The sequence below is a fragment of the Gigantopelta aegis genome, chromosome 12 (genome assembly GCF_016097555.1).
Source record: "Gigantopelta aegis isolate Gae_Host chromosome 12, Gae_host_genome, whole genome shotgun sequence".
Taxonomy (NCBI): domain Eukaryota; kingdom Metazoa; phylum Mollusca; class Gastropoda; order Neomphalida; family Peltospiridae; genus Gigantopelta; species Gigantopelta aegis.
The window spans coordinates 26,887,256-26,914,995 of NC_054710.1; the positions used below are offsets into that span (position 1 = coordinate 26,887,256).

General features: G+C 37.7%; 1 protein-coding gene across 1 annotated transcript; it reads right to left on the minus strand.

Annotated features, from left to right (window-relative positions):
* Nucleotides 1-8,135: 8,135 nt before the first annotated feature.
* On the minus strand, nucleotides 8,136-24,877 carry LOC121386405 (BTB/POZ domain-containing protein 2-like). Its single transcript, XM_041517291.1, has 3 exons — nucleotides 24,814-24,877; nucleotides 13,625-13,912; nucleotides 8,136-9,636 (listed from the first exon to the last, which is right to left on the minus strand). Exons 2-3 carry the CDS (start codon nucleotides 13,903-13,905, stop codon nucleotides 8,544-8,546), a joined length of 1,374 nt encoding a protein of 457 aa, XP_041373225.1. The 5' UTR covers nucleotides 13,906-13,912; nucleotides 24,814-24,877; the 3' UTR covers nucleotides 8,136-8,543.
* Between the last annotated feature and the right edge of the window lie 2,863 nt (nucleotides 24,878-27,740).

The following is a 27,740-nucleotide window of genomic DNA, read 5'->3' on the forward strand; positions in this document are numbered from 1 at the left end:
TGAAAGTTGGAAGTGCAAGATCGAAGAATGTGTAATCATGAACACAAAACATCTGTGCAGATAGAATATTTTAGGTTTAGCATAATTGGCTATTAATTGATATATATATATAATATGTGAAGAGTTCTGATGCAAAAACCAATAAATCCATTTTAGTCATTTTCTGTAAAATAGTTTTTCAGTTTGTTCTGCTAAAACATACTACAAAGTAAATAATTATAGGACAGAATTTTAAAAAACAAGTGAAAATCATAATGTAACGGCTTTAAGTGAGTAATGATAGTAGAAGTCTGTTTTTAGATAAAATGGCATTTATTTGTTTTTGCACCTGAACTATTCTTCATCTATATATAATAATTATATATATATATATGTATATATATGTGTATGTGTATGTATATATATATATATATAGATATATATATATATATATACATAGATAGATATATATATATATATAGATAGATATATATATATATATATATATATATATATATATATATATATATATATATATATCTTATATATATATATATATATATATATGAATATGGAATTATTTAAAAAGTATGGAGACTGTAACTTTTGTATTTCACGCCCATTACTATATGGATATATTCCACTCAAGTGAAAAGTGTTGGACCATGGGTCAGATATTGTTGAAATATCAACGGATTCAAAATTGTAAGTAAAAAAATGCCACATCAGACAGGAATTTGAAACGTTCTTGTATTTGAGTGGTGGTAATGAAAATCCATTAAAAGTGCTTGAGTTTGAGAAAATCATCCTGAAAAGTGCTTGAATTGCGTATTTCTGCTGATAAATATTGAAGTTTACCTTCCTCAGGTTAATTTTGTCGTAATTCAAATATTGATCAGGTTACATTATTGACTTTTCCAGCCAATGCACCACAACTGGTATATCAAAGACTGTGGTATGTGCTGTCCTGTCTGTGAGATGGTGCATATAAAAGATTCTTTGCTACTAATGGAAAAATGTTGCGGGTTTCCTTTCTGAGACTACGTCAAAATTACCAAATGTTTGACATCCAATAGCCAATGATTAATAAATCAATCTGCTCTAGTGGTGGCATTGTTATTAAAACAAAACAAACTTTTATTGGCACTCAGTTGTTACTAGTCCGTGTCATTTTATCACAAATATCAAAAATTGAGGGAACAGTATCTGGCTGTCTTACTGGTCCAAACAGGTCATTCATTAACCATGTCCCAAAAGGTCAATGCATAATACTACTAAATAACATGGGCAAAATATAGCCAGAAGGCTTACTATTAAATATATATATTGTTTTAATTCTTTTTCTAATTCTAGAAGTGAATTTCCAATTCCTAGGAACAACATGTAAGTGGATCAGTAACTCTCAACGAAGTGAAACGTGTGACAATTATGGAACAACAGTGTAAAGTGATATAGTTTGGATCAGTACATCACTCTCACCGAAGTAAGTTTGCTTAAAGTCAATGAACTGTGTAGTGAGACCTAATTTAATGTTTTTTTGAAGGTGTGTGATCTGAAAAATATGAATTACTGGGCTAACTTTAGTGATTAAGTTGACATTATATGTAATGTATTTGATGGCTATAATGCATACGTCAGTTATGGACTGTCACCCGAACTCGCAGTTTGCGCGCACATGTACATGTGTTCTAATATGCTCGTTTGATGTTAAATGTTTAACGCTGTTCCTGAAGTTGAATACAGTTTAGAATTTAGCATGGCCTCTATGAATCTGTTGTTAAACAACGTAACTGTAACCATGACGCTGCTGCTAAACAATGTCGTCGTAACCATGACGCTGCTGCTAAAAAAATGTAATTGTAACCATGACGCTGCTGCTAAACAACATCATTGTAACCACATCGACACTGCATGTAAACAACGTCATTGTAACCACGACGCTACTGCTAAATAACGTCATCGTAACCATGACGGTGCTGCTATACAACATTGTTGTAACCACGACGCTGCTGCTAAATGTCATTATAACCACAACGCTGCTGCTAAACAATGTAATTGTAACCACAATGCTGCTGCTAAATAACATCATTGTAACCACATTGACACTGCATGTAAACAACGTCGTCGTAACCACGACGCTACTGCTAAATAACATAATTGTAACCATGATGGTGCTGCTAAACAACATCGTTGTAACCACAACGCTGCTGCTAAACAACGTCTTAACCACGACGCTGCTGCTAAACAACGTCTTAATCATGACGCTGCTGCTAAACGTCACTGTAACCACGATGCTGCTGCTAAACAACGTCACTGTAACCACGACGCTGCTGCTAAACAACATCATTGTAACCACGTCAACGCTGCATGTACATGTAAACAACGTCATTGTAACCATGACGGTGCTGTTAAACCGTCATTGTAACCATGACGGTGCTGCTAAACAACGTCGTTTTTACCATGACTCTGCTGCTAAACAACGTTACTCTTTCATTGGTTAATTAAGTTAACCATTTTCATTTGGCACCATTGATCGTTGTTAAATACATGTATATGTAAACGACTTTAGTTAAAACCATTGTAATTTGTTTAGTATGTGTCCAGGATTTCTGCCAGAAAATAATTCAAGGGTACGTAATAAAAACAAAAGATTCCATATCAGGTGGACATGAGTGTGAAATGTTTGAAATTGGACATTGCATTTTATGTCCTTTTTTCCCCCTTTTGTGAGTCCCAATAGCCGATGGGTATTTTATGCTGGGGTGTCGTTAAACAAACATTTATTCATTTATTCATGTGCTTTAACAAATGGTAAACAACAGGCCCTGTGCTTATAAACCTTAAAGTCTAGACTTTAATAAAGTCCAGACTTTAACGTCATGGCAACGCCATTCAAATAGCATTACGTTAAAGTCTGGATTTTATTAAAGTCTACACTTTAAGGTTTATAAGCAAGGGCCCTGGAGTTCTCAGACTACCATCTATCTAAAAATTACACAAATATTAAAATTAATAGTAAATTAATTTGAAAGATTTTAAGATACATAATTGTACCCATTGTACCCAGTAGCAGAAACCCAGGTGTCGTTACTGGTACTCATAATTACACTGTTTATAGTCCTGTAAAAATGTGTTATCTTAATTAAAGTTACATTGTTCTCACATGTTTGAAAGTTGTTCGATTGTTTTAAGAAATTGTATTCGTATTTCTATGCAGTGTGTTTTATTAAATAAGATGTTCATGGGCAATTCCATAAATGTACGGCCATTTAAACTAATATGCTTCGTTTTCATCACTTTCAATTAAAAAAAAAGAAGGGTTTTTTTAAATTTCAAATTTTATTAGTTTTATTATTGTATATCAACTAATATCTATTATCTATGAAAGCAAAACATTGTAGGCTTTTGTCACTTTAATTCAACAGCTACATGTATCTTAGAGGGGATTACTTTCTGTCGCAGCCTTAAATTGGGGAAATTCAGTTGGTTCTCTCTCTCCCTCTCTCTCTCTCTCTCTCTATATATATATATATATATATGCCCCTCTCTCTGTCTCTCTCTCTGTGCTCCGCAAGGCTCAATGGGTAGGTGTAAACCACTTGCACCGACCAGTGATCCATAACTGGTTCAACAAAGGCCATGGTTTGTGCTATCCTGCCTGTGGGAAGCGCAAATAAGATTCCTTGTTGCTAATCGGAAAGAGTAGCCCATGTAGTGGCGACAGCGGGTTTCCTCTCAAAATCTGTATGGTCCGTTACCATATGTCCGACGCCATATAACCGTAAATAAAATGTGTTGAGTGCATCGTTAAATAAAACATTTCTTTCTTTCTTTCTGTCTCTCTGGTTAATTTTATTACAAAAGTACTGAAATTAAATTTAAGAGTATGCATGTTCGTGTGAAATAAAAGTAAATCATTTCACAGAAGCGGTGATATTCTACTCTATGCTATTTTTCTTTAGCTGTGATGCAAAACTATTCTCTGCTAGAACTGCATATCATTATGTATTTATAATCTGTTTTCAAGAAAATGAACAGATTACACTAAGGATTGTACTTGCTTCACAATGCTGTACCTTTTCCTAAACCATTAGTCATCTGAGCTATCTACCCATTGGGCTATTTTTTACGTTCCAGCCTGCGTATCACAACTGGTATATCAAAGGCTGTGGTATGTGCTATCCTGCCTGTGGGATGGTGCATATAAAAGATCCCTTGCTACTAATGGAAAAAAAAGATAGCGGATTTTCTCAATAAGACTATATGTCCAAATTATCAAATGTTTGACATCCAATAACCGATGATTAATAAAGCAATGTGATCGAGTGGTGTCGTTAAACAAAACTAACTTTACTGAGCTATCTACTCCATTTTTATAAGGGCAGGACGTAGCCCAGTGGTAAAGCATTCGCTTGATGCACGGTCGGTCTTGGATCGATCCTCGTCGGTGGTCCCATTAGGCTATTTCTCACTCCAGCCAGTGCACCAAGACTGGTATATCAAAGGCCGTAGTATGTGTTATCCTGTCTGTGGGATGGTGCATATAAAAGATCCCTTGCTGCTAATCGAAAAGAGTAGCCCATGAAGTGGCAACAGCAGGTTTCCTCTATCAGTATCTGTGTGGTCCGTAACCACATGTCCGACGCCATATAACCATAAATAAAATGTGTTGAGTGCGTCGTTAAATAAAACATTTCTTTCTTTTCCTTTTGTATTTATAACGTTCCTTTGAAATACGTGTACATGTGGTTGATAAAGACATATTTGTTGTTGCAAGTTTTTGGCGGTTTTATTATCGTTGTTGTTACTTATTTGCGTATCTGTGACGTGTTGTATGACATGGTGGGATCAATTTCATGCATTATGAAAAAGTTTCCTCCGATGACTAGGAGTCAGAATTACCAAATGTTTGACATCCAGTAGCCGATGATTAATTAATCAATGTGCTTGTTGTTAAACAAAACCAACTTTAACCTTGGGCTTACAGAGTTCTTACATTGTTTAAGTTATTTGATGGTTTTAAGAAATTATAATCCTATTTCTATACAGTATGTTTATTTAATTAAATAAGAAAGAAAGAAAGAAAGAAATGTTTTATTTAACGACGCACTCAACAAATTTTATTTACGGTTATATGGCGTCAGACATATGGTTAAGGACCACACAGATTTTGAGAGGAAACCCGCTGTCGCCACTTCATGGGCTACTCTTCCGTTTAGCAGCAAGGGATCTTTTATATATGCCCTATCCCACAGACAGGATAGTACATACCACGGCCTTTATTGAACCAGTTATGGATCACTGGTCGGTGCAAGTGGTTTACACCTACCCATTCAACCTTGCAGAGCACTCACTCAGGGTTTGGAGTCGGTATCTGGATTAAAAAATCCCATGCCACGACTGGGATCCGAACCCAGTACCTACCAGCCTGTAGACCGATGGCCTGCCACAACGCCGGTCTAATTAAATAAGATGTTCATGAGCAAATCCATAAATGTATGGCCATTTAAACTAATATGCTTGGTTTTCAAGCGCGGTCGGTCTAGGATCGTTCCCCGTCGGTGGGCCCATTGGGTTATTTCTCGTTCCAGCCAGTGCACCACAAATGGTATATCTCAAAGGCTGTGGTATGTGCTATCCCATCTGTGGGATGGTGCATATACAAGATCCCTTCCTACTAATGGAAAACTGTAGTAGGTTTCCTCTCTAAGATCATGTTAAAATTACCAAATGTTTGACATACAATAGTCGATGATGAACAAATCAATGGGCTCTAGTGGTGTTGTTAAACAAACCAAACTTCTTTTTTGTTGTTGTTCTTATCATTATTAATTGTGTGGATTTTATTTTTATTTATTTTTATTATTACATACATGTATCTATATCTATTATTGGAGGAATGAAAGCAAGACATTATTTGGTTGACTACATCTTCCTAGATTCGAGTTACGAATGTACAAGTAAGTTTACTGATTAATGGAGTCTGCCATCTTTGAAAAGAGTCAATATCAGATGTATTGTATAGCAAACATTTGTCAAATTCTATATTACCCAGTTTATTTTTATTGTTTTACTTTTTCTTGGATTTTATATTTGTAATTATTATTATTATAAAATATTATATACTTTAAAAAATGTTTATTGTTAATATTTTCTTCTTTCTAATAAAATGTATTTATAAAATAAAAATATGTATTTTAACACAAATTGGTTTTTAAGACTTAATTCAATGTCTAAAATGTTTAAATTAAAATTTTGTTTTCAAATAAATATGTTGTTATTCTTCTTCATCGTCATTTTATTAATATTATTATCTTCTTCTTTTTTCTTTCTTTTTTTAAATCCCACTGACCCCTTTCCTTTTTTTCTCCTTTGAATTGTATCTAATTTTTTCCTGATCTATGTTTCAACTTCTTTTGCTGTCCACCTCCACATCCCAGTCCTTGTCTCTCCAAACCACAGCACATGCTTGTCTTTTGTGGCTATCCGTGCAACACCTGTCATTCCACATCAGCTTTTAGCCGTGGGCTTAGTCTGAGGATGAGGGTGCATGGAAGTACACAGCACAGGAAGTTGAGACAGGTAGGCGATGGTGTCGATAGCTCAGAAGACGGGTCAGAGGAAATTAAAGTTCAAGAATGCTGTCCTGGGCACACCTCGGCTATCTGAACCGTTTATGACAGTGGGTTAGTAGTTAGCGAGAGAAAAGATGGTGTAGTGTTCTTACACCTACCAATCAGTGTACATATTCTAATGAGCTCCGTCTGTCATGTCATGTCATAGGGTTTTACGTGCACATTCAGAGCAAGCTGTTGTAGCGCACGCCCGTCGTGGGCTTGGCCGGCTCTTCCGTTCATGACAGGAAAGGTGGGGGGAGGGGAAGGAGGGACCGCCTGCACTGGCAGGTGCAAGGGAGCACCAACAGCCTGATTGAACCGCTAGTTTTGCTTTAGTAAACTAGTCTGGGAGTGGCAGTCCTCTTTTTGGTACAAGAGGGATGACATCTCCAGTGAAGGATCTTCTCGGGGGGTGTCTGTCTACCTTTTGACAAGACACTAGATAGAGATCCACTGAATCAATAACTATTTTGTCAAATACCCATAGTGCAGAGATAAGACCCAGGGCTCTGTTCCATGAAGCGATCTTGGCCCTAAGATTACCCTAAGCCCATAGCTACCCTATGTACTTGAGTTGATCTTAGGGCTAAGATCGCTTCGTGAAACAGGGCCCTGGTCATGTGTTACGGTTTTGTTGTTCAGATGCAACTTGTGCTATGTTGTTTTACCTCTTCTAATTAAAGTACTACAACAGAGAATCCGCAAGACCGTGTTTGGGGGTAATGACCAATTTTAATCAACAATAAAATGCATTTTAAAGGCATATTGTCACAGACCACTGACCTATTTAATGGTCTACCAAAGTATTACCTGAACAAAAATAATTTGATCTGTCCCTAAATGTACTTTATTCAACCATCTTCATAACCACCATACTCCATTTATTAAATGAATGAACGAATGTTTAACGACACCCCAGCACGAAAAAATACATCGGCTATTGGGTGTCAAACTATGGTAAATGTAAACACAATGTGATGATCAACATCATCCATTTATTAATGACATTTAGTAAAAATAATTGAATTATGGCAATGGTCCATAATTCAAAAACTAAAATTGCCGAGAGGGATGACATGGATTTCACTCCATCATGGTTAAGGTGATGCGATACCTAAATTTGGTTTCCAACAATTTATGTAATTTTTATTTATTATCCATTTTCAGAGAAATAAGTCCTTAAATCTGTGACAGTATGCCTTTAATATTCACATCTAGTAAAAACTTTCACTTGTGAATAAACAAAATCAGATTTGGAGTCTTTGCTGACGCCATTACAAATAGAACACTGATGCTGCACATCTACAATGGAAGCCTTCCTATTTATGTATGCGCGCAAAGGTGGATCTATGGGTGGCCCTAGCCCCCCCCCCCCCCCCTAAATTTTGCAATAGTTACAATCTTATTATATATTAATTTTCGCTTTTTTACGATCCCGTCCAGTTTCCTTGGCATTCCACCTCATGTCACTGCCCCCCCCCCCAATGGATTTTCTTGATACGCCACTGGCGCGCATATATGTTAAATGAAAATAATCACTCAAGAGCTATTTATTTATTAATTATCCTGAACAACAATTAGTAAAATGGAGAACCTTCAAGTCGGTGTTTAGGGTAATGGTCAATTTTAATTGACAATAGAATACATTTTAATAGTCACAAATAGTAAAACCAATGTCTTCCCTCTCTCACCCCCACCCCCCACCAAACCATCTTACTGTATTGAAATCGAAGACGTGATAGCCATATCTGTTACTGCATGTAAGTTGATCGAAGTACATCGCTCGTACATATTCAATTTCCAGTTGCCATGCAACTTAGTCAATAACAGGGTCATCCCCAATCCAGAAGCACACAGCCACTATACGGATGGGGCAACCATTATTGTGGCTTGGACACTTAGGTTGGTCAACTCAGTGTTTACTGTACTGCTGCCAGTTATAAGATCTCATGCTAAGAAAATCAGCCCTGGTATCTGTCCTCGTTTCACGCCTGTATAGGGGTTATCTCTGTTACTATGTTTAGATTTCTGGTAGTCGAAAAACGAGCACTTGGTGGGTATCATACATCTGTGGGAGTTCCCAAAGGCGTCAAATCGTGCTGCAGATCTGCCAAAGTCCCCATAGTACGAGTCAGGACCGTTGATGTTAACAATGAGGTTGTATTTCTTATTCTGGGTCAGTCTTATGGGACGAGGAAACCCCACGTCATATGTTGGTGTCTTAGCCAGGACTGTCTTTGTGACTGACGAACCATCGATTATGTCATCTGTTGTCGGGTCCGTTATGAAGGCTCTGATGTCATAGCTTTGAGTAGTATTGTCAAGAGCACCGTACAGCTGAAATCCTAGCAGCGACACATTTTGACTGACAGAAAACATGATCCCATCGTCATGGTTACCAGAACAAGGAATCCGATAAAGAGTGCTGAGGGTGAGACGCCCTATGACAATTTTGTCTTGCCAAATCACCCCCAGGCGCTGGTCGGCACTGAATGGTGAAATGTCTTCATCAGGACACACCCAGTAGGTGAAGATCTTGAGTCTTTCTGCGTCAGTCAGCACGTTCATTGGTACTACATTTTTCACGAAATATTTCTGATCAAGTAAGGGAAACCGCACGTGTTTCATGGCTTCCCCAAGCACTTCACGTCTGTTATCTGGAGTTAATTGTTTGTTCTGTTTCTTGCACGCTCTCTTGCTCCAAGTCACAACTGATTCAAAGACAGATTTCTCATCAGCGTTCAGTTCTTCTGCTTGTATAATCTCAACCAAGCATTCACGACAAAGGTAGGCAACTCCTGCCGATTTCAGAGCTGCGTCACCATTTTCCAAAATATACGTCAGAGTTTCTTCTTTCAGGTTCTTCTCCTCATAAAAGTGAGCATGTTCCATAATTAGGCATGCGTTGTCTGACTTCATTGATGACGACAAATACGTCAGACACAGCTGTTCCAGGGTTTTCACGTCATATTTCTTCGACAGGTACAGCAAACCGGTTGCATTGGCAAAATCCATGGTGACGTCATCAGTATAGAGATATCTGAGTAATAAAAACAAGAAAAATATTAACTTCCTTTACCTGCAAACCGCAAGATGACTAAGGGGCTGTCCATAATTTTCAACATTTTCACGAGCCCCTAACTCCCTCCCGCGCGTACGGTTTGTACGCTCGTGAAAATGTTGAAAATTATGGACGGCCCATAAAATATGACAACAATTCAAACTTAAATAATTAGTTTATTTACATAGCATAAAATAAAACAAAATAATTATATAATGTAAGAAACAGTCGGTGTGACCTTTCAATAGGATACATTTGTACGTGATATTGCTGACTTTTCAAAGTTTTAAAGGGACATTCCTGAGTTTTCTGCGTTGTAAGATGTTTCCAACTAATAAAATATTTCTACGATTAAACGTACATATTAAATATATTTTCTTGTTAGAATATCAGTGTCTGTATATTCAATGTGTTTCTGGTCGTCTTAATATTTGTAAGAAGCCCAAACTGGATTTTGTCTTCAAATAATTTCGTACATACGAAAAAATAATATCTCAGGAAATGAAATGAAATTTAACCTAGTACAAATATTAGAACGATCAGAAACATTTAATATACAGCCACAAATATTTTATGTAGAAAAATATATTTGATATGTAATTACAATAGTTAAAAAGTCTGTTAGTTGATAACATCTTAAAAATTCCAGCAAACTCAGGAATGTCCCTTTAACAAGAAAGCAAATGACACAACTATATATGAAGGATCCTATGTTGTCCTAAAGGACAAGGAAGGAAGGACATGTTTTATTTAACGACGCACTCAACACATTGTATTTACGGTTATATGGCGTCAGACATATGGTTAAGGACCACACAGATATATATAGAGGAAACCTGCTGTCGCCACTTCATGGGCTACTCTTTTCAGTTAGCAGCAAGGGATCTTTTATATGCATCATCCCACAGACAGGAAAGTACATACCACGGCCTTTGTTACACCAGTTGTTGGACACTGGCTGGAACGAGAAATAGCCCAATGGGGCCAGCGACAGGGATCGATTCTAAACCAACCACGCATCAAGCGAGTGCTTTACCACTGGACTACGTCTCGCCCCCCTAACAGATAAAGAAAGGTTTTATTTCACGATGCACTCAACACATTTTATTTATGGTTATATGGCGTCAGACATATGTCATATGGTTAAGGACCACACAGATATTGAGAGAGGAAACCCACTGTCGCCACTTCATGGACTACTCTTTTCTATTAGCAGCAAGGGATCTTTTATATGCACCACCCCACAGGGAAGTACATACCACAGCCTTTGATATACCACTCGTGGTGCACTGGCTGGAACGAGAAAAAAGGTCAATGGGCCCATACCGACCGTGCATCGAGCGAGTGCTGTACCACTGGGCTACATCCCCCCCCCCCCACCCCCCAACAGATAATTACCATGATTAAGGTCAGGTATGTCATGGTCACAATGACACAATAAAATAAAAACCTATAATTATCATTATTATGGTAGGTCATTAAGAGATGTCGGTAAATAACGCTTAGTCTGTCCCATCATTCTATTAAAAACATTTTGTAAATAATTTCAGTTTGAATTGACGTAAGAAGAAAAGTAAAAGTGTTTTAAAAATATCAAAGAAATACAATTTGCGTGTGCAATTTACAAATTAATCGGCTCGGAAATAAATAACTTGTAAATTACATAGTATGAAATTTTTTTTATCTCTGTGGAATAGACTATAGGTATAAATAGTCCATGAATGCAGTTATAAATTTTAAAATTAAAACATATCACATTATCAGAAGTGTGACATCATTTGACATTCGTTATTTTTTAGGACATACACAGCTAACAAATATATGTGTGTGTCAAGAATTTAAAAGAAAAAAAAAAAAATCTTTTTTTCTTTAACAACGCACTCAACACATTTTATTTACGGTTATATGGTGTCAGACATACATGTATGGTTACAGATCACACAGATTTTGAGAGGAAACCCGCTGTCGCCACTACATGAACTACTCTTTCCGATTAGCAGCAAGGGATCTTTTATTTGCGCTTCCCACAGGCAGGATAGCACAAACCATGGCCTTTGTTGAACCAGTTATAGATCACTGGTCGGTGCAAGTGGTTTACACCTACCCATCGAGCCTTGCGGAGCACTCACTCAGGGTTTGGAGTCGGTATCTGGATTAAAAAACCCATGCCTCGACTGGGATCCGAACCCAGTACCTACCAGCCTGTAGACCAATGGCCTAACCACGACACCACTGAGGCCGGTATCAAGAATTTAAAGTCATACGACCGACTGCTCCTATAGGACCCTACTGCCATATCATCCAATGAAAAAAATATAATTACTCTGTGATGTCACGCATACATGTATGTTAACCTGAAATTGATTTATTTGTGATGCATAAATTGACTATCAGCACTATGGCCGTAAATAAATTTTAGTTGGAAAAGACATTTACATTTAAATTTAAAATTGGCGTTTCAAGATATATGTAAGAAATAGAATACTGAATTCGTGTCCATAATTTGTTTAAAAGCGTATACAACGTGCTTTCGGTTGTTAGATACTTTTGCTAACAACTTGTAAGATAAATGGTAACAAACGGCGACTCCTGTATTATTCTCTATATAAACAACTTGTAACATAAATGGTATCAAACGGCAATTCATGTAATATTCTGAATATAAAGGAAGGAAATGGTTTATTTAACGACGTACTCAACTCATTTTATTTATGGATAGATGTATATATGGCGTCAAACATATATGGATAAGGACCACACAGCTATTGAGGGAGGAAACCCGCTGTCGCCACGTCATGGGCTACTCTTTTCAACTAGCAGCAAGGGATCTTTTATATGCATCTTCCCATAGACAGGATAGCACATATACTACAGACTTTGACGTACCAGTCATGGTGCACTGGCTGGAGCGAGAAATAGCCTAATTCTAAATAAAAACCACTCAAGATAAATGGTATTAAATGGTGACTTGTGTCATATTCTAAATATAAATGGCTTGTTGTAAAATAAATGGTATCAAATGGCGACTCGTGTAATATTCTAAATTATATAAACAGCTCGTTGTAAGATAAATGGTATCAAACGGCGACTCGTGTAATGTTCTAAATTATATAAACAGCTCGTTGTAAGATAAATGGTATCAAACGGCGACTCGTGTAATATTCTAAATTATATAAACAGCTCGTTGTAAAATAAATGGTATCAAACGGCAACTCGTGTAGTATTTTCTACGTATCATCCCTCAGGTTATGCCAGTGAGGATTTTACCAGTGAAATTATTTGCTAACACTCGGCCTTCTGAATATGCCATTGGTATAATCACCGTGCATTTTTAACGTCATTAATAGTGGAAAATATACATGCAATACAGGCACGATCGAGCAGGGGACTAGGGAGTATATACGATAACCCCCCCCCCCCCCCCCCCCCCCCCCCCCCAGGGCTGGCTCTGGGTCAGCAAAATGTTTCGCCAAATTGACTACTAAACTTCAAAAACTGCAGAATCCCAGTTATTTTATAACAAAATATCAATTATTTCATGAAATTATTTCGCCAAATTAAAATAAAATTCGCAAATTGTTATTGAAATTCACAACTGATGAATTTGGTGACTGCCAGAGCTATAGCCCTGCCCCACCCACCCCTCCCAAACAAATATCACAATAAAAATATTTTATTAAATTATTCACATTTACCAGCTTTTGTCTTGATCATATTTATTATAGGTGAATGCAGATAATATTCCCTACATAATAATAATGATACAAGTAAAAGACACAACCATTAAACATACAGGATATCATAGCCAGGATCCTTATTCATAAAGCTCTCTTAGGCTCTGCTAGACAACAAAGCATCCTCTTTGTAAGTCTTTTAGCATTGTACTGCGAGATCGCAAAGTTGCGAGAATTTAGTGAATAAGGCCCCTGGTGTTATGTCAAAAAAACAAAAACAAAAAAAAACATACTTCAGGAATTTTTCAAAGAGGTCAAGTTCCACATCCGGAATGACGATTTCATCCTGCTCTGCCAATGGTCCGTTGAACATGGCCTCAAACACGCAGCTCCGGATGCTGAGAATCAGTCTGTGAGCCTGGACGATATTCTGTTCTCGCCCCACCTTGAACGTCACGTCAGTAAGAACTTTATTTTCAAGAGAGTATCTCAGACACTGAGTGATGGATTTTTCTCTCGGCCAGCTGTTCACGAATCCCGACTGAGATAATCGAGGTCTTTTTCGAGTTGTCATCTTGTAGCTGAAAATATTTTTAAATTTTATTAGCGTCACAGGGCCCAGGTTTCACGAAACGATTGTAGCTACAATCAAACTTGGTGATGTACAATAGACTTTATGCCACAGAACATAAAATTCATATCCAGTAACTGAAAAGGTATTTTATATATACACTAGAATCTGAGCTCGATCTCAGAAGGGTCGTACATATACACGTACCACAATGCTCGAACTAAAAAAGAAGTCCCCAAGTTTTTTTTATTCGGTAAACCCTTATATAATTGATGATGGATCAAACATGCCTAGGGTCGACTATAAGCCTTCGCTCGAACTAAATTATCGGTGCCGTCTGTGTTATTAGCTATATTTCCCTCGAACTGGTGATCCATCAAATATCAAATGGAAAACCAACCGAAAAGGACCAACAATTGCTGTGCTTGCACAGTTGGTTATTACAACCTTCGGATTAATTATTTAGGTGGAACGAGCTAGAGATGAATCAGAGAATCGCAACAATAGCCATGCAATCCTTTCTTTACCATACTTGTCATGTTGTTTGTTAATCGGCTATCGGTAATGATCTTTCAAGTACAGCTAGTGTTATGGTACCTGAACTGTAATACCAATCAAACAATATGTGCACAAAATGACTCGACATGAAGCGTTCTTTTGAACACGTCTACAAGACCAGTTTTAAATGAAACAATAGGCATGTTAATCAAATGTCATCACTTCAGCAACCACATATTTAAATAATACCGACAAGGGCTTCTGCAGCACACAGTCGGAGTAATTTCTAATACATTCTTTCACTAGCTCTGATATTTTACTATATATAACACCTTGGTGAAATGTTTAAGTTTGTAGTTACCAAAATAATATGTATCTAATTCAACTTTCTAACAGATGTTACGGAAATATCCGATGTTGGCCGAATGATTCGGTCAAACTACCCGATGGGTCAAACACTTTCTCGAGCACCAACATGGTTCAAGCCAACGGGATTCAACCGTGTGTATATATACACATATATATAATATATATATATATATACATGTATGTGTGTATGTGTGTGTGTGTGTGTGTGTGTATTATGTATGTATGTATGTATATGTGTGGGTATATATATATGTGTGCAGGCTTCGAAATTCACGACGGCTCCACGGCATTTGCCGTACTGCCTTGTGCCTTTGCCGCGATGCCTCAAAAATACCAGTTACTTTACGGCTATGAATAACCGTGCCCTGCCGTGGTGCCCCTTTTGTGTACGTTTTTTTTTTTTTCAAAACTTATATAACCCTAACTTTTATTTTAAAACATTAAACATGCAAGAATTCGATGTAACTCGGTAGTGTTTATATACCGTTTTTTGGTCATGTATTATAATTGCACATCGAACGTAACAAATGATAAATTACGGTTGAAACGTACAGCGTTACGGGGAAAAACCCCACAGTAAATTGCCGAGTTTTAACGTCGTACATTTACGAAAAAAAACGTAAATAGCCGAAAAAGAATCCCGGTCATTTTTTTTTTTTAAATAGGCTAAACCATGCCTAGAAGAAAAAGAAGACTAAAGATGACAAAAATTGCCAAAACTTTTTCATTATTTCAGGTAAAAATTATTATTATTATTATTAGCTGCTTTCAACCAGACCGAGTGGAAAAACGTCCGCTAGACTGGTTTATGCGCTTCACAATAAACCAAATGGCCATGTTGAGAACCAGTCAAATAGTTCACGAACGTTAGACAAACGTTTGATGGCTGAACTTGGGGTTGTTGTTATTGATATTCTTCATGACAAATTTTGAATTTTTGCTATTAATTTCAGTTTTGTTTGACGTAACAAGAAAAGTAAAAGTGTATTGGAAATAACAAAACAATTTACAAATCAATCGGCTTAGAAATTAATAACTTGTAGTAAATTTCATAGTAATAAAAAAGGCGTTCCCTGTGGGACGGACTTATAGTTTTAATGTTTATTAGCCTATTGAACGGACCCATGCTAAACTCACTCAAATTAATTTATTCCCAATTAACTGAAACACTGAAATAAATGTGAACTGTTTAATGTTTGTGGTTATTCTTGAATATTCCGTTTATTTAATTATTACTCATGCTCAGCAGTTGATAGGCCTATACATCACTGGCGTTGGAAGCGAGGAAGGGGGTACTTTGTAGCAGCATCAATGGTTTATATATTAATTTTATACGTGTGTCTGTGTGCCCACCCACCCCACTTTTTGGTATCTTCCTACAGGCTACACCCGTGTATATTAACAAATTCTGGGTACTAGGCCTAAGCAGTAGCCAACAACGAAAATTGTACCACGTCTTCTTCAAATGACCTTCACCTTTGCATGCGAAAAAAACCCGCGATGACTTGTAGTATCGAGCATGTGGTATCGAGAAATCCTTGATTGTTTTGTTGAGATCGCACGTTGTTTTTGGAAAATACACTTACAATGTATGAGATGACTGGAGTTACGATAATACGATATATTTTCCTCTATAGGCCTACAGTATTTAGCAGTTTGTAATAAAAGCCGCTTAATTGCCACACACGTTACCGTACTGTCATGCGATCTCGTGTGTCACCAATTACCGTGGTACCTAATAAGAGCACATGTTAATGATTCCAATTTCAAACAAATTAGTTATGCTCATATCCATTCAACGTCCAGGCATGTCTAGTCTGGGTCCAGTCTCTAACAACGCCAGTGATTGGGTCCAGGGCACGGCGTAAGAAGGTGCCAAAAAGTGGGGTGGGGGTGTATAAAAACCATCGCTGCTGCCCCCCCCCCACGCAACCCCACCCCCCCCCCCAACCTCCATTTAACACACAAACACACACACACACATATTAATCCATAAATGCTGAAAACATACTTAAGAAAATAGACCATGGTGTCCTCCGACAATGTTTAAGTTTTTGTGGATACGGTCACATGACAGAATGGGATTTCCCTCCACATTTTTTATTCTATAATTAAATGGGTTATTTGGTTAATCTTGTTATTACAATTATGTTTGTTGGAGAAAAATTTGAAATTAGAGTGGATTTTTTTTATTATTATTAAATATAGAATTTACAACAAAAATAATATAAAGATTAAATTTTTAAAAACCTAAATGATTTGGTTTGAACATTTATTTATTTAATTATTTGTATTTCAAATAATTTAACACTGAACATTTCATCCCTTTTCCTAAAGCTTTGATTGTATTGTTCTGAAACGTAATACACACATTCTCTTGGTAGTCTCCACAAAATAGTAAAGATGTCTAAACTTGTAAAAACGTTGTTATTGTTGAGTTTTTTTGTGGGTTTTTTAATTAATGAGATTGTAAAATTGAAATAGAAATCTTGATTGGTTAAATCTGAAACTTAGTACCTGTATTCTACAGTGATTCTCTGGAGATACCTTCACAAACTAATAGATACAATTAACAGATCTACTTTTATTATAGATTATTTTATTTTATTTCTTTAATGTTACTGTCCAGCCATTCAAATATAATTTTCTTTCAGTCATACTCCATCTGCTCAGATGGTCCGAAACCAGTGGACTTTGATCCATTACCTGCTGTAATGAGATGGAACAGAAGCAGTGTTTGTTCAAGGATACCAGATACGTCATAATCTCTCTCCACCAAAGTTGTCTTTAAGGACACCACAAAAAATTAAAATACTGTTTTGTTTAATGACTCCACTACAATACTTTGATTTATTGATGAATGACCAATTTAACAGAATTACAAATAAATGTATTTTTTCTGGTTAAATTGAATTCCTAAAAAAAGACTGCCTTGGTGCCCTTTGAAAATGTATGAACGTAGCCTTTGTGCCTTTTAGGTTAGCCTTGGTGCCCTTCATTTCCTAGATTTTAAAAGGCTATTATAGCCTGCCCTTTTAACACCGAATTTCGAGGCCTGTGTGTGTACATCACGGATGAATGGTGAAGAACTTGAGGAACGCCTATTCATAGATAATAATTAAGTATGAAGTGTCTGAGAGTTTTAAGAGAGACTGGCACCACAAAATTATGCGACAGGCTCACAGATAGGCAGTCTAGATCAGACAACACCCATGCCTGGCACTAATAGTTGGCCTAAACGTGCTACTGACTGTTGAAGCATATATTGTCAGGTGAATGTGCTGGAAATGGAGAAGTATCAAGAGACTTTCTGACAGATGGCACTCGTGCACTATACACCATTCTGGTTTCTAAATTTGTATTGTCGTAACGCACCAATCGGTATATCCACTCTATTATTCCAGACATAATTGTGTGCATGTATGTGACTGAAGTGTAAAATGGCTAAAAATTAAGTAAATAATAAAAATCTACAAAATTTTGCAGTTGGTGGTTTAAAAAAAAATGAAAGAAACAAAAAGAACAAAATAATGTTCAGTCAAATCGTGGGTTTTCCCCAACCATGTAGGCTACTCCCTACTGTCCGTACAACTTTCTATCATATATCTACCATGCCAAAACCATTAAATGTGTACATATTTGACTGATAACACTTGAGTGTTTGCAATAAAAAACAGTAACAGCATTTAATAAAGTTTTTATTTGTAACACACCACGTTCCATTCTTCGCTGTTTATACTTCCGGGTTCTATTCAGTATTTGTTATCGCGATTTAATATGAAGATATACATGTTTAAAACCACAAATTATTCGTTGGCAGAGTAGTGTAAATTCAACCAAATTTGTCAACATAATTATTTTTAATAAATTATTTCAATGGAATAAGAAAAACCCCCAAACCCAACCCAAATAAAATTATTTTCCTAGCTTGTTTTAGCATGGTGCAGCACCATGCCTCAATAGTCTAGCACCATCTTGCCTTAATCAGCACCATGCTGCCCCGAGATTAAACAAGCCTTTTTCATTAATTAATTCTAAAATTGTCTTTATAATTAAACACCAAAAAAGGTATTATTAATTAATAAAATATGCATTTTATATCTTTTGCCATTCATTTATTAAAGCAAGCACATAAATTACATTAGTGTTTATTTCAATTTATTTTTGTGTGTTTTTAATGAAAAACAAGTACCCAGAAAATGGTAAAAATGCCCCAAAAGTGTTTGGGCTGCCATGCCTTGTCTAATTTCTAGGGAAATCACTAAAAGTTATGGTAACACAAATAAAAAAAAATAATAATATAAAAAATATATATATATAAGCAGCAGTATTATTATTTAAGCATAAATATAGAACAGAAAATCAAATTACGTTTGGTGCATATATGACGCCTCACTCCCCATTGGTTTCACTATGCTGGCTTATCCAGGTCAAAAACAAAGCCAGTATTTCGAATGTGGGACACCTTTGACGGGCTCCTACCAATCTCGGTTTTCACTGGCTTATCACAAGTGTGGAATTCCCCAACAAGGGATCACGTGACATTTCGCAATTTTTTAATAAATTTAACTGTCTTGATTGAGGGGTCATCTCATATCTCCAAAACATATTTATATCCATAGAGGTATGGTACAACACCTTTCCAGGGGTCAGTGGATCGGGGATTTGCCTTGAAATTTTGATAGTGGCCAGCTGTTGGCATACGCGTTACATGTAAGGGGGTGTTACTAATTACTAACGCTCTAGGGGTAGAGGAAGAGGGTACTATGTTCGATTTACGTAACATTTTTCAAGATGTGACGGTACATGCTCTTAATTTCTTTTCGCCTGCGGCGATATTAATTGTTTTAGAAGGCCGTGTGCAGTTCCAAATGCACTTAGCCCCGATGGGCAACTTGTTACGTAATACCTTCGCGCGATCGTGCATTCCAATATGCACTTAGTCCAGCGGTGGAGGCCATGCGGCCAGTAGTTATGTAATACCTCTGCGAGTGCGGTTTTTACAAACGTGATTTGGCGAATGGCGACAGCCAGTCTGACGATCAGAGAAAAATATACCGACTCTGGGAGAGGTGGAAATATCAAATGATAGGTGAGGTACCGCCTTGTACCCCCAGGCGATATTCGCTGTCTCTGAGAGTTTTGAATAAATAGCTGGGATTTTAGATATATCGGGGAGAAACATTTGGAAGTATCCAGGGGCACGGACGTTGTCCACTGAACGATCTATATTAGTTCAGACGGGACTTTGGTAAATATATTTTTTCTGCTCTGTGTATAACCTTGATGTGATTGATGTGACTTTAAATATTTTAATACTGTATTATACCAATATTATTTAGACGGTGCTGCCGGTCATCTGACGCAGTATTCTGTAGGCTCACCGTTCTGATATATATATATAAAGCTTAGCCAGTCATCCTAGAGGACCTAGGTAAACTGTAGGTTATTGTCTTTATTGTGATAGGTACCAGTATTAATTCTGTATTACAAGGTTATTGAATGAGTAGTTAGGGTTAATTAAAAATTAACCAGTTAGGAATAGTGTTGTAATTCCTTTATTAATTAAGTTCCCCTGGAAGCGTTTCTCCATTATCGCACGTGTGTGTGTTAGCGTTTCTCAATTATCACACGTGTGGGTGTTGTGTCACGGTGAAGTGATTAGCATATTGTGTAAACTAGACACCTAGAGATTAACTAATTAAGTGATCAGTTCTGGGTTGTTATTATTTGTTGTTAATTAACTACTGCGGCAGTACATTTGTCAGCGTAGGTTAATACAGATTCCAAAGTGTATTGTGTTTTTGTTGTGTTTTCTAGTGAACTAAACGTGCTATAATAATATATACTTTATATAAGATCTTATCTCTGATCATACCTAGACGAGCCACATTAGGGTATACCGCCCGTTACAGAGAGATCTAATAGATATACAGTTAGGAGAGATATTTGGACAATCGTGTTTTATTCAGTTACGGGTATTATAGAATCCCTGTGACACAAGACTATATGTTATTTTTATTCATTGCTTAGACCTAAAGGTGTTTTTTGGAAATGCGCGGTCAGTCTAGGATCAATCTACATGTACTTTACTATATTTTATTTTTAAAAAAAGAATCGATCTAATTTAGTATATTTTATTTTTTAAAATATATACATGATTAATGTGTATACAAACTAAACTTTGAAAGTTCTACTAACACTTTATAAAATATTAATTCTGAAACAGGAAGGTACGATTGTCGATAATACGTTGTCAAGATCAAACCAGTTTTAACAAAAGACTCTAGTACCGTATCCTCAACCGAACGTTCTTCGTACAGCACAAGATTTCTCTTTTAATTTTTTGAGACAAACCCTACAATTTGAAATCAGCAAACGCATGTGTTAACTGAAACTGACAACAGGCCGTCGTTTGTGCTTTGCTGAGCTATGGCGGCACAGGCGACAAATCAAGCGTATACTTTTGACGATCTCCATTCATAGTGAACACTCAGAAGTTTTTTAAAAGTGTGTTTGAGCTTGTATTTAATTTTTGCACATGATGTTATAATATGGTAACCAGAGAATGTAACTTTAAACTGGTGATTATATCATCGGTGTCTGGACTGACTCATTATTCGTTGAAACTGGCCTCGGTGGCGTCGTGGCAGGCCATCGGTCTACAGGCTGGTAGGTACTGGGTTCAGATCCCAGTCGAGGCATGGGATTTTTAATCGAGATACCAACTCCAAACCCTGAGTGAGTGCTCCGCAAGGCTCAATAGGTAGGTGTAAACCACTTGCACCGACCAGTGATCCATAACTGGTTCAACAAAGGCCATGGTTTGTGCTCTCCTGCCTGTGGGAAGCGCAAATAAAAGATCCCTTGCTGCCTGTCATAAAAGAGTAGCCTATGTGGCGACAGCGGGTTTCCTCTAAAACAAAAAACAGTGTCAGAATGACCATATGTTTGACGTCCAATAGCCGATGATAAGATAAAAAATCAATGTGCTCTAGCAGCATCGTTAAATAAAACAAATTTTACTTTTTTATCCGTTGAAATCGTGGAAAGACAACAATCCTGCCCCTCTAAGAAAAGAAACACACACACTTTAACATGCCTCTAAAGAAACTTGTTTAAAAGTAACAAATAATTGGGAGATGAGGCGAACTGACAAATAGTTGGGGGCTAATTGGTACATGGGACGAACAGGTCAAATTGGGGCAAACTGCCTTGGGGGTGAAACATCATGGATTCTAGCAATCGTAACTGCAGGATACCAGACGTTTCGCCCCCATGCATGCCCCCAAATAGGATGTCAGTTCGCCACCACGTGCATAACCAGTTCGCCCCCACAAAAGGGTTAGCCAAAGATGCATAATCAGCATCAAGGTTATGTAGCTGATTAACCATTGTTTTAAAATCAAATAAGGTGGAAGTTTATATCGTTTTATTTGTGATAGTTTGTTGATGCTCATAATTCTTTTTACTCAAAATTATTTTTTTATTCTTAAAACAGATCCTATCTCTGGCAGGAATGTTGATGATGTGGTTTATATGTGTAAAAGTGCTCTTTTGAATTTCATGAAACACTATATACACATGTATATGTGTGTATATATATATATATATATATATATATATATATATATATTATACAATGGACTCTGTCTAAACCGGACTCACTTTGTACTGTCAAAATAGTCCGATTTACATAGAGGACCGGTTTAGACAGAGTTCATCCAGAGTTATGGTTCTTGAATGATTGACAACTCGCAATCAACAACAATGACATTTGAACCCATGGATAGTTGGGAAACACTGTCATACAACCCAGACTTGCAATCAATTATTTCAAACATAAAAAATATACCTAAAGGGACATTCCTGAGTTTGCTGCAATTTTAAAGATATTATCCACTAACAGAAACTTTTTAACAATTGTAATTACATATCAAATATATTTTATAGTCGCTGCATATTAAACATGTTTCTGGTCGTTCTAATATTTGTACTAGGTTAAATTTCATTTTATTTCCTAAAACATTATTTATGCGTACGTACGAAATTATTTGAGTACGAAATTATTTGAATACAAAATCCAGATCTAACAGCCTACCACAATAAGAGTAAACTTCACACAAGTGCATGTAATTACTCGGCAAGTGACAATCATTGTTCAACTAATTAAGCAGCCTGTCGTTCAGTCAAATCCCAATCCGGTGTAGACAAAGGTAATTAATGCATGAACGGTTTTTTTGATCCAGAGTCCAGAGTAGACAGAGTACGGATTAGGCAGAGATTTACCTAAGAGATAAACGGTAGTTGGACGGGGCTTTAGAAATGGACTGGTTTACGCAGAAATCCGGATTACACAGAAACCGGTTTAGACAGAGTCCACTTATAATATATATATTATATATATATATATATACTGACACACAATGAAAACGCAAAACAGATATTTTTCAATATTTTGTTGCGAGTAATGAAAAATATATTTATTGGACTTAAAATAACAATTTATGAGAGGAAGCCATTGATTGGTACTTTTGTCTGGGTTTTAATCCTGGTTTTGTTCTCGTTACACATACAATAGCAGAAACACACAAAATGGTGTTAAATGTATTCACTACATGCTCAATCGGGCTGCATGCAATGCACGTGAAATGCCAGTATTTGGACACATAAAAGTCACGTAACAGTGTCATATTCCTCGTCACATTAAGAATGCCACGTCTCAGAGAAGAACAAAGGGAGCGAGCGTTGGGCATGGTTCAAGAGGAGACTTCGCAAAGCCAAGTTGCTTGGACTTCAGAGTCCATCCATCAATTACTGGACGACTTGCTGAACGTCATCAACAGACTGGGAGTGTCCGTGATCGACCTCGACCTGGTCAACGTCCCGTTACGACCCCACGCCAAGATCGGCAGATTCCACGACACCACCTTCATGACCAGTTCAGAACTACGACGATGACAGCAAGCAACACAACAGGATGTCATAGAAGGCCTATCCATCTGATGACGGTCATCCGTCGACTCAGAAAGGCTGTACTCAGATGCAGACCCCCGTACAACGGTAACATCATGACACTGCGACATCATGCTGCGAGACTACAGTTTGCTCTCCTGAATGGTAATCATCCACCATCTTCCTCTCATAAATTATTTTAAGTCCAATAGATATATTTTTCATTAATCACATAAAATATTGAAAAATATCTGTTTTGCGTTTTCATTGTGTGTCAGTATATAATAATTATATATATATAAATATATATATATATATATTAATTAATTAAACAGGTGATTATATCATCGGTGCCAATACAGTGAATACTGACTCATGATCCATCCAAATCATGGAAAGACAACAATCCCTCCCCTCTTAACTCTAAGAAACGTAACACACACACACATACACACACACACTTCAACATGCATCTAAAGAAACAATAAAATAATTGTTTAAAAGTAACAAATAACTGGGAGTTGGGGCGAACTGATTAAAAGTTTGGGGCAAACTGACAAATTGTTGGGGGCGAATCGACTTGCGGGCGAATCGACTTGGGGGGGGTGGGGGTGGAATAGCCCGAGTACTCTGACTGTAAGAGAGCTAGACGGACATTTGGACATTTATACGCTCTCATTACAGTAAGAGACCAAGCTATGTATCTTTTTGGCAATTCCCGACAACCAAAAAGTTGGCAAAGATTTCCGCTCTAGAGTCTAAATTCTAATGCCACAACAATCCTATGTTTGACATCAAATACCTTTACATCGATCATCGGGCGAACTGACAAATATTTGGGGGCGAACAGGCAAACATTTGGGGGCGAAATGGTAGATGGGGCGAACTGGTACATGGGGCGAACAGGTCAAACTGGGGGTGAACTGACTGGGGGGCGAAACGTCATGGATTCGTGTTTCCTGTACTGTAGCCCGTACACTGACCTCCACATTCCCGTGATACGACCTACATGTAACAATCAGCGAATTATTCGCTAGCAGAAGACATGTAACACAATAATGTTGAAATTTAGTATTAAAGTGAACATACCCTCAAATTCGTCCTTCGTGGAAATGTGCGAGCTCTGTGAAGTTGTTTCCTCGTTCCTCGTTCCTTATTCAATATCGAATAAGTAACTGGAAATTCTGTTTCACATTCGCTTTGCGCGTATTACATGTTTAAATTTATCGACTGGTAAGGTCTGTCTGAAACCTTGCAATATTGTCAAAAACAAGTGAAAATTCGGTATTATCGTTATTATCAGAAATATTTTACAAATAAATGAGTTGCAGCAACAACAACGACTATTAGTATTACTGCTACTACTACTACTACTACTACTACTACTACTACTACTACTACTACTACTACTACTACTACTACTACTACTACTATATACGAGTATGCGTTTTCTGCCAATTTTCATTATGGCGACAGGCCATAGACGAACGACGTCGTGACGATGGGTTAGACGGCATGGACCACCACCCCGTTGCATTAGATATGTACTTATAATATGTCTGAACATTTTCAAACCTAGTCTTGCCCGGTGCATGGGATATGAGTGCCTCAAAATATATTGTATATACATGATTATGCGTTTTCTGCCAATTTTCATTATGGCGACAGACCATAGACGAACGACGTCGTGACGATGGGTTAGACGGTATGGACCACCACCCCGTTCCATTAGATATGTACTTAGAATATGTCTGAACACTTTGACACATAGCCTTGCCCGGTCCATGGGGTATGAGTACCTCAAAATAGATTGTATAGACATGATTATGCGTTTTCTGCCAATTTTCATTATGGCGACAGGCCATAGACGAACGACGTCGTGACGATGGGTTAGACGGCATGGACCACCACTCCGTTGCATTAGATATGTACTTAGAATATGTCTGAACATTTTCTCACCTAGCCTTGCCCGGTCCATGGGGTATAAGTGCATGTAAATGCATTGCATATATACCAGTATGCGTTTTCTGCCAATTTTGATTGTGGCGACAGGCCATAGACGAACGACGTCGTGACGATGGGTTAGACGGCATGGACCACCACCCCGTTGCATTAGATATGTACTTATAATATGTCTGAACATTTTCAAACCTAGCCTTGCCCGGTCCATGGGATATGAGTGCCTCAAAATATATTGTATATACTTGATTATGCGTTTTCTGCCAATTTTTATTATGGCGACAGGCCATAGACGAACGACGTCGTGACGATGGGTTAGACGGCATGGACCACCACCCCGTTGTATTAGATATGTACGTAGAGTATGTCTGAACATTTTGACACCTAGCCTTGACCGGTCCATGGGATATGAGTGCCTCAAAATATATTGTATATACATGATTATGCGTTTTCTGCCAATTTTCATTATGTCGACAGGCCATAGACGAACGACGTCGTGCTGATGGGTTAGACGGCATGGACCACCAGCGGGGTGATGGCCCATGCCGTCTAACCCATCGTCACGACGTAGGCTAGGCGTCAAAATGTTCAGACATGTTCTAAGTATAAACGCATAAACATGTATATATGCAATGCATTTACATGCACTCATACCCCATGGACCGGGCAAGGCTATGTGTCAAAATGTTCAGACCTATTCTAAGTACATATCTAATGTAGCGGGGTGGTGGTCCATTCCGTCTAACCCATCGTCACGACGTCGTTCGTCTATGGCCTTTCGCCATAATGAAAATTGTCAGAAAACGCATAATCACGTATATATGCAATGTATTTACATGTACACATACCCCATGGACCGGGCAAGGCTAGGTGTCAAAATATTCAGACATGTTCTAAGTACATAATATCTAATGCAACAGGGTGGTGGTCCATGCCGTCTAACCCATCGGCACGACGTCGTTCGTCTATGGTCTGTCGCCATGATGAACATTGTCAGAAAACGCATAATCACGTATATATGCAATGCATTTACATGTACTCATACCCCATGGACCGGGTAAGGCTACGTGCCAAAATATTCAGACATGTTCTAAGTACGTATCTAATGCAACTGGGTGATGGTCCATGCCGTCTAACCCATCGGCACGACGTCGTTCGTCTATGGCCTTTCGCCATAATGAAAATTGGCAGAAAACGCATAATCATGTATATATGCAATGCATTTACATGTACTCATACCCCATGGACCGGGCAAGGCTATGTGTCAAAATGTTCAGACCTATTCTAAGTACATACCTAATGTAGCGGGGTGGTGGTCCATGCCGTGTAACCCACCGTTACGACGACGTTCGTCTATGGCCTGTCGCCATAATGAAAATTGTCAGAAAACGCATAATCACGTATATATGCAATGCATTTACATGTACACATACCCCATGGACCGGGCAAGGCTAGGTGTCAAAATATTCAGACATGTTCTAAGTACATATCTAATGCAACAGAGTGGTGGTACATGCTGTCTAACCCATCGGCACGACGTCGTTCTTGTATGCCCTGTGGCATAATGATAATAATAGTAATAGTAGTGGTAGTAGTAGTAGTAGTAATAGTTGTTGTTGTTGTTGTTGTTGTTGCTGCTGCTGCTGCTAATTTATTGGCAAAAAGGAGTCAAATATTTGTGATATATTATAATACCGAATTTTCACTTGTTTAGACAAGATGGCAAGGCCTCAGACAGACCTTACCAGTCGATAAATTTAAACACGTAATCCCATAGACAGGATAGCACATACCACAGCCTTTGATGTACCAGTCGTGGTGCACTGGTTGGAGCGAGAAATAGGTGTGTATTTGATTACGAGTCATTGTCTACCGGCCTCAGTGGTGTCGTGGTGAAGTCATCGACCAGGTTAGCAGCCCGGTACCGGCGCCCACCCAGGGCAAGTTTTAACAACTCAATGAGACCACTATACCCTCGTCTCTCTCTCACTAACAACTAACTCACTGTTCTTGACAGTCAGCCCAGATAGCTGAGGTGTGTGTGTGTGTGTCCAGGA